General features: G+C 43.7%; 1 protein-coding gene across 3 annotated transcripts in view; it reads right to left on the reverse strand.

Annotated features, from left to right (window-relative positions):
• Positions 1-13,328, reverse strand: part of Arel1 (apoptosis resistant E3 ubiquitin protein ligase 1) — a 52,612-nt gene that overhangs the window by 23,950 nt on the left and 15,334 nt on the right. For all 3 annotated transcript variants that reach the window (XM_028876680.2, XM_028876662.2, XM_028876670.2), the window contains 2 exons: positions 7,763-8,076; positions 383-443 (listed from right to left, as the gene is read on the reverse strand). In XM_028876680.2, the coding sequence (XP_028732513.1) occupies positions 383-398 (16 nt within the window). In that variant the 5' untranslated portion in view covers positions 399-443; positions 7,763-8,076. The remainder of the gene's footprint in view (positions 1-382; positions 444-7,762; positions 8,077-13,328) is intronic.

Genomic DNA, 13,328 nt, shown 5'->3' on the forward strand with positions numbered 1-13,328 from the left:
CGTGCTCTTTGGCACTCTCCATTGGGAAGCCTTTTCTTCTCCTTGTCCTTTGTCCATGAGCCCCAGCAGTTAGGGGTTCCTTCTCTTGGGCTTCCTCAAACTTCTTCCTCCTTGTCCACCCCCCCTTCATAGTGTGAACTCCTTAAAGGCAGATTTTTGTCTTGATTTGGACTTTACAGTAAACACTGTCTGGCACAGACTGTAACTACTCAATAAATTTTTCCCAAATGAATGAACTTCTCTGCCAACTGTGTGAAGGTACCTTCTGGCACAAGTGAAAATATTTCTAGCTCCATTTTCAAGAAGGAAGAGAGATAAGGAGGCAAATGGGAACTAGACAACTATAGCCAAAAGACAAGAACAAGAACTTTCTCTCACATACCAATAACGTAAAACATCAGGTCTCTTCAACGCCAACGGACAGCCCAGGATCACAGCTGCAACTGCAAAAGAGAATGTGGTCAGTGTCCCCAACTCTCTTAAAGCCACCTAGGGTGGGAGGGAAGGAGAGCGTAAGGCTTAAGCCAGCCTGCTCTAGTCTAGTGCCTTGACACCCCCGTCCTCTCTGCCAAGCTTGACAGGGGCGATGCCATGGGTCACACAAATATAGTGAGGTCACAGCACTCCCTACAAAGGTTAGAATCTACTGACCACTCTCGGAACACCACAAGCAGCCTCCTGCTTTAGGTTAGTGACAAAATGAAATTAGACAGCTTTCATCTTCAGACTCTGGGTTCCCAAGACAGTTTCCTTCTTCCATGCAAAGCGGTACTAGTTAACGCAAGGAAAGAAGATAATGGAATGCTTCCCCTGAATGCTATTTGCCCTCCAAAAGTAATTCAGCTAAGTAGAAACAGCTAGATAAACTGAAGATTTTTTTTTTTTTTTTACAAGTAAACATGGTCACCGTGTTGGCATTATGTAACTAAAATGAACTCTGGGTCATCCCAAGAATAAGCAGTGGGTACAGAGAAGTCATTCCCGACATTACCAAACCACACAAACTAACGGGCCCTCAGGAAGATGACTTCAACAGAAGGCTGGGGAGAGGAACAAGGGAGAAGGGATGGTACCTTCATCCTAAGTGGTGTCCACTAAGGCCCGAGTCAGAGGGGACATTTCCACTGCCATTCAACTTGTCGTCCCCCCACCGCCCCCATATCTACAGCAGCACCCAGCACTTACTACTTAGAGACAGGACTTACCGAAATATTTCTGGACTCAGATCTTGGCGGGCACAAAACAGCTTTGAAAAGGGGACAGGAAAGCAAACGCCTGTGTGCTTTTCCATCTGATTGTGCTTCAAGTTTTTAAGAGTGAGAGAGGAGACTCAAGTACTTGGGAGGCTGAGACAGGAGGACCGCCAACAGTTCAAGACCCCGTCTCAAGACCCAAACCAAAGGTGCTAAGGAGCATGAGGACCTGAAGTCTGATGCCCCAGAACCCCTGTTAAACAGGTGTGCGAGAAGCAGCCATGACAGGACTCCTTGAGCTTGTGGGCCAGCCAACAGAGCAAAATCAACTCCAAGGATCAGTGAGAACTGCTGTCTCAGAAAGTGACATGAAGAACAACTGAGAAAGACACCCAATGTCAACTTCTGGCCTCCCCTGAACGCATGTATGTGCAAGGGCACATGCACACATACGTATGGACACACTGAACGTGTACAGACACAGATAATGGAGACAGAAAATACCCCCTCCCAGGTCCTGTGTCAATAATACATTAAGTGAAACCTCCAGAGAGAGTAACTTAAGGAATGACCATCTCGACTTTCCCAGGAATTCCTGTAGAATCTAAAGTGCTGCTAGAAAAGAAAGCCACAAAGGAACAGCGGAACTGTCAGCACGGGCAGTCTCGGGTATTTCCCAAGACGCTCTAGATGTCTCTATAGACGACCTGGGGCCCAAAGCCTGAGACTACAATTACTGCGCCTCCTTCCAAACACTCGCTCCTCTCTGGGGACTCTATGTAGAAAAGCTGTCACCACATGGCTTACAAGCCTCTCTCTGCACCTTCCAGGATATACTAGATGGTTCCATGGCATCAAACCGGGAGTTTAGCTGTCTGAGGTACTTCTAAAACGGGTGGCCACCCAATGTGAAGCTGGATGTCAAACTTCCAGGCCTGGAGGAAGTTATGGCATCTGACAAAAGTGAAGTGCATGTGGCTGGTGACATTGTCATCTCAAGCCTCTTGATCCTTGGAGGAGACTTACAGCTTGGACACGGAGCAGGCAACTCTCACCCTCCTCCAACGAGTACAACCCTCCCTCCGTGAGGCAGCTGGCAAACAGGCAGGGGCAGAGCTCTAACTACCTGCACCACCTTGTGAGCGTCACAATTTTTGTGCTGTTGTAACCAGTTAAGACTTAGTGTTTGCTGTGTCACCTCCTTTAGCGAGTGACTCTGGTATAACTCTCCACGGCGATGACAGGTTGACAACCAGAGAGCCTAACAAATAGTAAGATACAGAGGAACACAGCAGGTGCCTTGATCCTTGAGTTAAGACTCACAAGTTCAAACTGTGACCCTGGCCAAGCCATCTCCTCTTTGTGCCAGTTCTCTGTCAAATGGGGAGAATACTCACATGTACATTTGCATGATGTGAGAATTTAGTGTTAGGCTAGAACTATGCCTGGAACACAGTGAGTTTTCACAGTCTTTACCTTTTAAACCCTTGGTCATTATCTCCCCCTATTCATTTATGTCTCAACCAAATTATTAGTACTGTCTTTTACATCACTTAGACCTTTTTCAGCAAGTCATTTCTTCATCTCTACTACAATCCTCTTTGCAGCTTACACCCCAGTACCAATGACTACTTTTTCCCAATGACTCTCCTCCTCTCAGAACACATGAGTCAGGAACTAGCTCTGTCATTTCCTCACCCATTGGTCTGACCTTTATAAACCACCCCTGATCTAGCATCACAGCTCAAAACCTTCCCTAAAATACTCACCCTTCTCCAAGATTTCCCCAAGGTCACATTCTGAATGTGTAATCCTCTACATCGTCTCCCTTTCTCCTTCCTCCTTAACGTTGTTACCCAGCCTCCCTGGCTCTCAGGGGTTCTCTCTGCCCCGACTGTCCTGATACATCCTACACTGCTCTCCTCAACCATATCTCATACACTCATTCATCATTCCTCCGACTGTCCTGTTACACCCTACACTGCTCTCCTTAACCATATCTCATACACTCACTCATCATTTCCCCTCATTATCCATTCTACGTTGCCCAGTCAGATCCTTTATACGCGCACATCCACACCCTGAAATGTCCTGTCTCCATGCCTTTTCAAAGCCATCTCCTGGTACAGCAAACCTGGTCAAAAACCCACGACTGAGGTCACAGACCCCGGCAGAGAAGCTACTGCATTGTTGAGCTACATGGACACACTGTGTCTGTTAAATGGCCTTCTAAAGAACTGGTTATATTCACAGGCTGCTGCTGTTGTCACCTGTGGTTATGAGAGCCTTCTATTTGCTGTGGGCAGGGGTAACTGTAGACTCACAGCTGGTCAAATTGATAAGAAGAATGACGTGAATGTTCAACAATAAATGGGACATTGGCATCACCCTATTCAAGGCTCAAGGAGCACTGGAGAAGAGAAGGCCAAAGAATTTAAGAGCCAAGGATGGAGTGAAGTGGTGGGATGCTGTCTTCTAGACATGACATGAACTCACAGGAGCTGTGATTACCTGTATAAGACCTGCACAAGATAGAGCCTGTTAATATCCTATCATGGAGAAGGGATGAACTCATGAGGCCCTGCCCCTTCCTGAGAATTGATAGGTAGTCTTAAGTGACACAGCCACTGATAAAGTGCCTATGTCCTGTAAATATAGTCAAAATGTATTACACACACATGTAATATATACATTTTGACTATATTAAAATATAAATATAATATATATATTTTATTTTATTTTTTTGGTTTTTTTTTTTTTTTTTTTTTGTTTTTTTTTTGTTTTTTGTTTTTTGTTTTTTGTTTTTCGAGACAGGGTTTCTCTGTGTAGCTTTGCGCCTTTCCTGGAACTCACTCGTAGCCAGGCTGGCCTCGAACTCACAGAGATCCGCCTGCCTCTGCCTCCCGAGTGCTGGGATTAAAGGCGTGCGCCACCACCGCCCGGCTTTTTGGTTTTTTGAGACAGGGTTTCTCTGTGTAGTTTTGGAGCCTGTCCTGGAACTCGCTCTGTAAACCAGGCTGGCCTCGAACTCACAGAGATCCGCCTGGCTCTGCCTCCTGAGTGCTGGGATTAAAGGCGTGAGCCACCACCGCCTGGCTATATACACATATTTAATTAATTTATGCCAATAACTTTTTTTAAAGTCATGTCCACTGTCTATACATTCTCCCATTTTCAGTTTTCGTCCATGGACTACTTCTGAATTTGTACTTAACTTTTTAAAATTTGTTTTATGGCATTTACATTCTTTTATTCCTGTTTTATTTTTCATTTCAAAAAAGGACCTAATATGAGACAAAAACTAACCTTTTTATTCTTTTGTTTTGTTTTGGTTTTTCGAGACAGGGTTTCTATTGTTTTGGTTTTTCGAGACAGGGTTTCTCTGTGTAGTGCAGGCTGTCCTGGAGCTCACTTTGTAGATCAGGCTAGCCTCAAACTCACAAAGATCCACCTTCCCGAGTGCTGGGATTGAAGGTGTGCGCCACCACCACCCAGCTGACAAAAACTAATCTTAAAACTTCTCCTATGGGAGCCAAAGTTGGCTTAGTTGGTATCTGAGTTTGAGTCCCCAGAACCCATGTAAAAAAGCCTGAAATCCCAGCCCTGCTCAGGGCAGAGACAAGCGGATCTCCAAAGCTCACTGGCTAGTCATCCTAGCCAAATTGATAACAAGCTTCAGGTTCAGTGAGAGAGTCTGACTGAAAAAAATAGAGGTGAAAAGTGATCAAGGAAAGACACTTATCAACCGTGGGCCTTCTTCACAAGTATACACATGTGATGGATTTGTATCAGCATACACATACATAACAATAACACATACCAAAAAAATATTTAAATCCTCACCCAGTGTAACAGTAGGTAGAAACCACAATAAATATGACTAAAGTATTGGTTAGATGGTATCATCAAATGTCTGTTCTTCCCTTTGTTCAGATGCCTATGGTTCAAGAGTTTCACAGATGGACCTCCCTTTAGATACAGTTTAGTTCTGTTAGCTGTAGTTCTGCGATGGAAACCAGGCCTCAAGCATTAAGCAGAGGTCTACCACTAAGCTACACTTCTAACCCTAATACTGTTTTTGTTTTTGTTGTTGTTGTTTTTTTATCTTGTTGGAGGTGTGTGTTTGTTTTTGTTCTTTGTTTTTAGACAGGGTCTTTCTACATAGCCCTAGCTGAACTTTATCAACCAGGCTGACCTCAAGCTCACAAAGATCCGACTGCCTCTGCCTCCTGAGTACTGGGATTAAAATTGTGAGACCACACTCGGCCCCAATACAGTTTTAAAACATCTATTTCATTACCAATATATTCACTTGAACCGATATATTTATTTAAGATCTTTTAGATCCCAAATGACTAATTTAATTAGCTCAGTAAGTATATCAAATGTTCACAAGGAGGGCCGTGGGTTCTCTCTCCAACATGCTACTTTCTACAACAGTCTGTATCTCCAGCAGTCTGTCTCCACCTTCTGCTGCTCCCACTCTCTGCAAACTACACTGGACCCTTTCCACTCTAATCCAAGCATAGAGAAACATGGTAAGCATACTGCTCCACCAGTTTATTTCCCCGCCTTAGCCGACACTCCTCTCTTCCAGGATCCTTGCCCTTATACGGTCTCACAAACCACGACACTCTAAGCTCAGGGAGCAGCAGGAGTACTCATAAACTAGTAACTCACAGGTATGTACAACCTGCAGCTTGTGGGCCACACGTAGCCCAGGATAGCTCTCAATTTGGCCCAACACAAAACCTTTAATCTACTTAAGCATAATGAGATTTTTTTTCCTTATTGGTAACTCAACTGCACAGTTCTAGAGTATGACCTTTGTAAATGACCAGATTGTGTCACAATATTGAAAGGTTGTACTTGTCCCAGGGAATGAGGGTTTCTCTAGTACTAAGTATTCAGGCTAGCCATTGCCCAATGGGCTTTTCATATCTTATCCTAAGTACCTTAACTGTGATCACAAGATAAACACTATTATTCTCATTTCACAGGTAAAGCAAACAAACAACAGAAAAAACTGGGCTTAGAAAAGTACATTTGCAGCCAGACAGTGGTGGTGCACGCCATTAATCCCAGCACTAGGGAGGGAAAGGCAGGCGGATCTCTGTGAGTTCGAGGCCAGCCTGGTCTACCAAGTGAGTTCCAGGACAGCCAAGGCTACACAGAGAAACCCTGTCTCAAAAAACCAAAAGGGAAGAAAAAAGAAAAAGAAAGGAAGAAAAGTAAAGTTGCTGAGATTCTCTCTCCCACAATGGTTTGAGTTACAGGCCCACGTCTAACTGAAGTCCCCAGCTTTGAACCTGTAATGCTGAATCATGAAAAAGAACAAAGTCACAGGAAGAGCCAAGTATCTGAGAAAAAAGATTTAGAACACAAATTAGCAATTGAAAGAGAGAGAGAGAGAGAAGTCACCCAATCTAATAGTAAGGAATCTCACAGCAAAGCTAAAATTAGGACTACAAGCTCCTCCAGCTTTTTGTTATCTTTTGAAGTAAAACCAATGTTCGGCAACACGAAGTGGAACGCAGTGCCAACTCTAGCAGAGAAACATCACTCACTGACTACAGGGTCCTGGCAAGTTCCTTAATTCTAGAGCACTTGCGCTCCCAGGAAAGGGAGGAGATGCTGAAAATACCTATCTTCAGGAAATGCTGACAGACAGACATAGTCTAAAGTTTACAACATCCAATACATTTCAGCCCCATCACTGAAGATCAGTTGTAAAAAAGGTCATTTTTCAAAAAGGAAGAATTTGTTTCTTTATATTACAACCTGCTCTGCCAGTCAAACCTCACTGCCACCCATGCTTCCCCTGCATCTTTTGCTGAAGAGGCTGAGGGTCTGCTCACTGACCCATGTTTGACATCCCAAAGTCTCAGAACAATCTATTGCCTCAGTGTTGAGATCAGGGCGTGTCCTGCCTATTAGTCCATGTTGTATAAAAGTGGTTGTTCAGTCTGTGGCCTGCCTAAGAAACTCCCCAGTGTTACAAGCAGCAGTAACCCCGTTTTGAGGATGGAGGATGACTGTGGCTTGGTGGGCACGTAAACAACCACGTGTCTAGCACCACCCACAAGCATAGTCCGAGACGTAACTTATTCCTCAAAGCAGAAAGAGTGCCCCCCTATAAATTTATTGAATTCCCTGGACTGTAGGACCACATGTGTGGAAGTGAGTCTATTAGGAAACACAGGAGTTTATAAGGCACAGCAGGAGAGACTGAGGAAAGGGTGCAGTTCTCTCATCTGAACTTCATAAAGAGGAAGACAACTAACTGCAACCTGTCATCTGACTATGCACTGTGCGTGCGTGCGTGCGTATCTATTGAGAGACAGAGTTTACTTCATGTACAATGTGTGATCTAAGAGTAAACATTAGTAATTAAGACTGAAGAAGGGAACCTGTGTTTGTTTTGGCCAGCTATCAAGGAAAGCGGGTCTGCTTGGCAAATGGTTGCCAACAAAACAACTGTACAATGTGAACTGACTGTTCTCCAATCAAAGGACACTGTAGAAAGGTGCTTGCCTGTGTTTTGACACAGTGCACTTAGTAATACTCACCTTGAAACGAGGGCCCATGTTCTAAGAACCAAGTCATTCACCAAAGCAGTTAACTTTTGGCTCCTTACACTTGTCTTCTAAATTGCACAAGAAAAAAAAAAAAAAAAGCAAAAAGTCACCAGAAAGGACCTGTCCAGCAGATGTTCATTGAGGTTATGTGTGTCCCAAAAAGCAAAGAGTCAGGGTTTCTACATTGAAGCAGTTGATTCTGAGGTGCAGAAATACAATCCAAGAATATATCATCCCTGGACTTCTCTAGTGCAAGACGAAACCAAGCACAGAAGATGCATCCAGTCTGGTATACCAGGGTCCTCCTATAAAGAAAAAAGAGCAAGTGCAGTAAGTTTTTGTTTCTGAAACAGATTTCATAATCCGCGCACCCCCACCCCCCAACAACCCAGCAACAGAGGAGCTACAACATGCAGCAAGTTCACCCAAAGTAACTGAGTGTTGGTAAATCCTGACCAAGCTTTCCAACAGAAACTCCATAGTACTGAAGCTACTCCAACCCCACAAGGGCACCCTCGCTGCCTGCAAGCATGTCACTCCCTGCAAGCTCCAGCACTTTAGACGCGGTCTTTCAGCGAGGTAAGGTAGGGTACAGACTTAAAGCGGCTCCTCCCAGCCTCAGGCCTAGCTGCCGCTCAACGGGGCTGGAACACAGCGTGGGAAGCACGTGGAGAGAACCCAGATGGAAGCAGAGCAGAGGCACAGAAACGACTCACTCCTCAGCTGGCAAGAAGCAGAGCTTTAGAACCACATCTACCGGCCCCACAGGCTACCTCCTCTGCACCCACGCCCACAGTTCCAAGACATGGTGAAAGATGATATTATGGGGGCCGGAGAGATGGCTCAACAGTTAAGAGTACTGGCCACTCTGGCCGTTCTTCCAAAGGACTCCGGTTCAATTCCCAGCACCCACATGGCAGCTCACCACTGTCTGTAACTCCAGTTCCAGGGGATGTGACCTCCTCACACAGACATACATGCAAGCAAAACCCCAATGTACATTTTTAAAAAATGACATTATCACTAAATTGTAAAAATCTGGCTAGGTGTGGTAGTACATGCCTGTAACCCCAGCATTTGGGAGACTAAGGCAGGAGGATCATGAGTTCAAGACCAAAAAAGGGAGTGAGGAGCTGTAAAATCTGTTCCTGTAAGTAAAGGAAGGGAGAAATCTGTCAACTTTCATAATAAATTACCAAGTAAAGTCAGTTCACAACTCTCAAAGACATTCAGGGACCAGATGTAGCAGAAGGGGCCTTACATACACGGGGGTATACATACATGAAGAGCTACTATAAAGCAGATGAAAACAGGCTACTCATCAGTAAATGGCAAGAGATAAGCTCACCAATGGCACAAACACTATCAGCACTTCCTAACTCACAACACAGATACAGCCCTCTTTAAACACAGACACAGGACTCTTCATCCTGACTTTATAGTCCAGGACATAAAGGGCAAGGTATGTTCTCAGTTACTCACAAAAAGTAGCAGACAGTCTGGCCTTACAGGCCACATTTTTAGTGACTGTTTTCCTATCTTTCCACTGAGGGAAACCAAGGGAGAAAATACAAAGTGCTAAACAAACCAGAACAGAAGGACTGGAGGCCAGCAGATCAAATAAGTTGGCAGACTTCTATAATTAAAACTGAGTAAGTCTATGCATGTATTTTAACACATGGTGATGGGCTTGCCAAGTACATGAGCCAAAACATGGGTCAACCAGCAATTGGAACCAGTTTAAAGGATCTACAAACAAGGGAATAGTTATGTAAACTATTAAATATCCTCATGATAGAATGTTATACGATAATTTAAAAATGAAACTTTTGAGAACAAAACACCAGATTGGGAAATGCTCACAAATAAAGTATTAAATGAAAAAGCAAGCACAACACTGCTCATACATTACAAGCCCAGTCTCAGAAACAGCATTATATAATGATACAATGATTTACAAATGGTGGATGGAGAGATTCCTCAGTGATTAAGAATGATTGCTGATCTTGCAAAGGACCTAACTTCGGTTCCCAGCACTCACACTGGGCAGCTCACAACCACTGGTAACTCCAGATCCAGGGGATCTGACACCCTCTTCTGGTGTCCACAGATACACACATACAGGTTGAGAACCGCTGAGAGCTGAGATACTATCTCGTGTAGTGCAGAGTAACCCTAAACTCACTGTGTGGCCAAGGATGGCCTTGATCTGGTTTTCTTGCCTTTACCTCCCAAGCTCTGCCCAACATAGGTACTGGAGACTGAACTCAGATCCTCTGGAAAAGCAGTACAACACACTCTTCACCACGGAGACAGCTCTCCAGCCCCAGTTTTCCAGATTTTTAACAAAACAAAGCCACGTAAAAGTTTCTATTTCTGGAGAACATTTAATTTGGGGGACCTATTTTCTTTAACAGGGGGATAGAGAATAGGCAAATTATCTTTTTCGGTTTCTGTTTTTACTGTTTCTTCTTTTGGAGACAGGGTCTCCTGTAGCCCAGTGTGGCCTCAAACTCACTATATAGTCAACAATGACTGAACTCTCCCTCCTGTCCCTGCCTCCCAGTGCTGGGGTTACAAGCAAACACCACCTTGCTGGGTTTAAGTTACCTTTTTTTCAAATAATGAAATGGTATAAAAAAGTTACAATAAATCATAATGAAGTTTTATTTCTATTCATTATTTTAGTGGCTCTTCAATTTTGTGATCAGCTACTTGGCTATTAAATCAAGTAAGCCCTCCTGGCTCTTATCTAACCTGTTCCTACTATGAGCATGCCTATCCCAATGCTTCAGCACCTCTACTGAGCTTCAAGACTCAACCTTAGAGACTGTGCTTTCAAGTGCAAGAGACTAAAGCAGGAGGCAGTAAAATTTTAATTTGTAGACCTTTGTCATTTTAAGTACAAACAGAACAAAGATGGCCAAGTCATTCATTCACATACCCAGCCTACACATACTCAGTTTTTGCACAGCAAGGCCGAGCCAAGAAGCTGCAGAAGAGATGTATGTATATATTATCTGACCTTTGGGGGCTAAGTCAGATACGTGGCTTTCAGACAGGATCTCTCTACATAGCTGGCCTTGAACTCACAATCCTCTGGTCCCAGCTCCCAAAAGCTGTGCTTACAACCTTGTGCTACTACAACCATCCCAAAGGTCTTATCTTAAAGTTATGTAGCTGCCTTTTGTAAACACGAATATATCCCTATAACAAATCAAAGAAAGCATAAATTTTTTTTCTTCCCATCCTACTACCGCCCCCTTCTAGGAAAAGAGCTAGAAAACTTACAGAATTGTGCAAAGCATTCCCATTTCTATTCTTTCTCCCCCTTGAGGGTTGGTAATCAGGCTCTCAGTATGTAGTACTGAAACTCATCATCCTCCTGTCTCCACTTCCCAACTATTCCTGGCTCTTATTTTAACTCTTATTTAAAAGTCCCATGTCTATATTCATAGGACAACTGAGAATTTTAGTCAATCATTTCCAAAGGGCCTAGCAAGAGGATTTGTTATACATGCACCTGAAGGGTCAAACACATTACTGTTCCTAAAATTATTTTGATACATACTAATGACTCAGTCTGTTTTCAAAATGCCACTGGAACATTTTTTTAAAGATTTATTTATGTGTTAGAGTGTATCTGCATGTATGTATATGCACCCCATGTGTGCTTGGTGAAGGTCAGAAGAGGATACTAGATCCCTTGGAACTGGAATTATGAATGGTTGTGCACCATCAGCTAGGTGCTGGGAACCAAACCCAGGTCCTCTTCAAAAGCAGCAAGTGCTCCTAACCATGGAGCTATCCTTCCAGCCCTCAAAACACTATTCTAAGAAGCCAAGAAAACACACATGTGAAGGTCCACTTCAGGTAATTTAGAGATAGTGGCAGCACGCAAGAGTTCTATTATCACTAACTGGTTTCCACAAAACAAGGCAGAATGTGAAAAAAAAAATGTATTTCTCAGACATATTCTCCAACATTAAAAAAAAAAATCAGCTGGCACAAGTTCCAAAGGGCAGAGTGGTCTAAGAAGATTCCCAGAAATAAAGTATCCTACCCTATGCTTTGAACTGGTGGCTTGTAATTATGCCGCCTCAATTTTACTCTTGGATTTTTTCTCCCCACCCAAACAAGTTTATATTCTTGAGATATTTATACAGTTGTATACTTCTGCTGTCTTGGCTCAGCCAAGTTATACGGTTTTCATTTCTAGTCTTTCCTCATCAGTCAGCCTCTTCAGTCTTTTATGCATTCCTGTGGGTCTCCTGTGAACTCCCTCCAACTGGTCCCCAGCACTCTAGTAATGAGGTGCCTCCAACTGACTGCAGCCTTCCAGGAACAGCCCAGTCAATCAGAACACGATGAGCTCACCCTCCTCTGTCCCATGACGTAATACTTCGGAGTGGGCAAGCCCCCAAATCACAGAAAGCTGGTGTGCTGCCAGACTAGACTAAACCTCGATCTTTATCTCTCAGATCTGGGCATTGGGGCACGCAGAACACACCAAAACCGAGAGGATAAATGATATGTCTTGCGATATTTCTCTTACTGGAGGAGAAAGTGAGCAGAGAGGAAAAATTATTTCCAAGTTATATATACAGATAAGAACAGAGAACACAAAAGTTTCATGACTTTCTAAAGCTAAATCATTGGTATGTTCAAAACAGTTGTACATATTTTATACTTGAGACCAAGAGGCTCCCTGATGCTGTGCTGCCAGCTGCTGCCCCGCCGTGGTCCTTACAGCTCTTGTGCATGTCTGAAAAGCACACACACTCACACACACACACATACACACACACACACATACACACACACACACACACACACACACACACACACAATCTCCTGCACTCACGTCACCACCCACCACCGCCCATCACACACTCACATTTTAAACACCGATTTGCTGCCATTTTCCCATCCCTAGAGAGCTATATTTTCCCTTTGATTAGAATTATTTTCTAAAACTACAGAAACACTTCAACCAACAACCTTGGTTCCTCTGCACGACTTACACTTCAACACACATTTCTTGAGCATCCACCAGACTACCTGCTAAAAGCTGAAGTCCCAGGGCAGAAGAGAAGTAAGACAGAATTCCCCCACTTCTTCTCCCTTTCATTCCTCTTTCCTCTTTGTGTTTTCGGAGTCAAGCTCAAGGCCTCAGACATACTATACAAGGTCCTACCACAGAACTACCTCCCTGGAAGCTACACAAGGTCATACCACAGAACAAATTCCCTGCATGCTATGCAAGGTTCTAACAGAAAACTAACTCCCTGCTCTTGGTTTTTTTGCAAGTGTCTTAACTATATACTCACACTGGCCTAATACGTGCTATCTTCATTAAATTCTCTGCTAAGTGCATAAATGTATAGAATGCATTTTGGTCATTTTCACCCGCTACTATCCTCTCGTTCCCCTCCCATTCCTGCTGAATCCTTGCTTCTTCCCAGCAAGCCCTTCTCCTATTTCATGTCTTTTTGTTGCTGTTGACTTCTGTGACCCACTGAATTGAATTAAGGTTGCTTGCATGAGAATGAGTGTG

The sequence above is a fragment of the Peromyscus leucopus genome, chromosome 14, assembly GCF_004664715.2.
Source record: "Peromyscus leucopus breed LL Stock chromosome 14, UCI_PerLeu_2.1, whole genome shotgun sequence".
NCBI lineage: Eukaryota > Metazoa > Chordata > Mammalia > Rodentia > Cricetidae > Peromyscus > Peromyscus leucopus.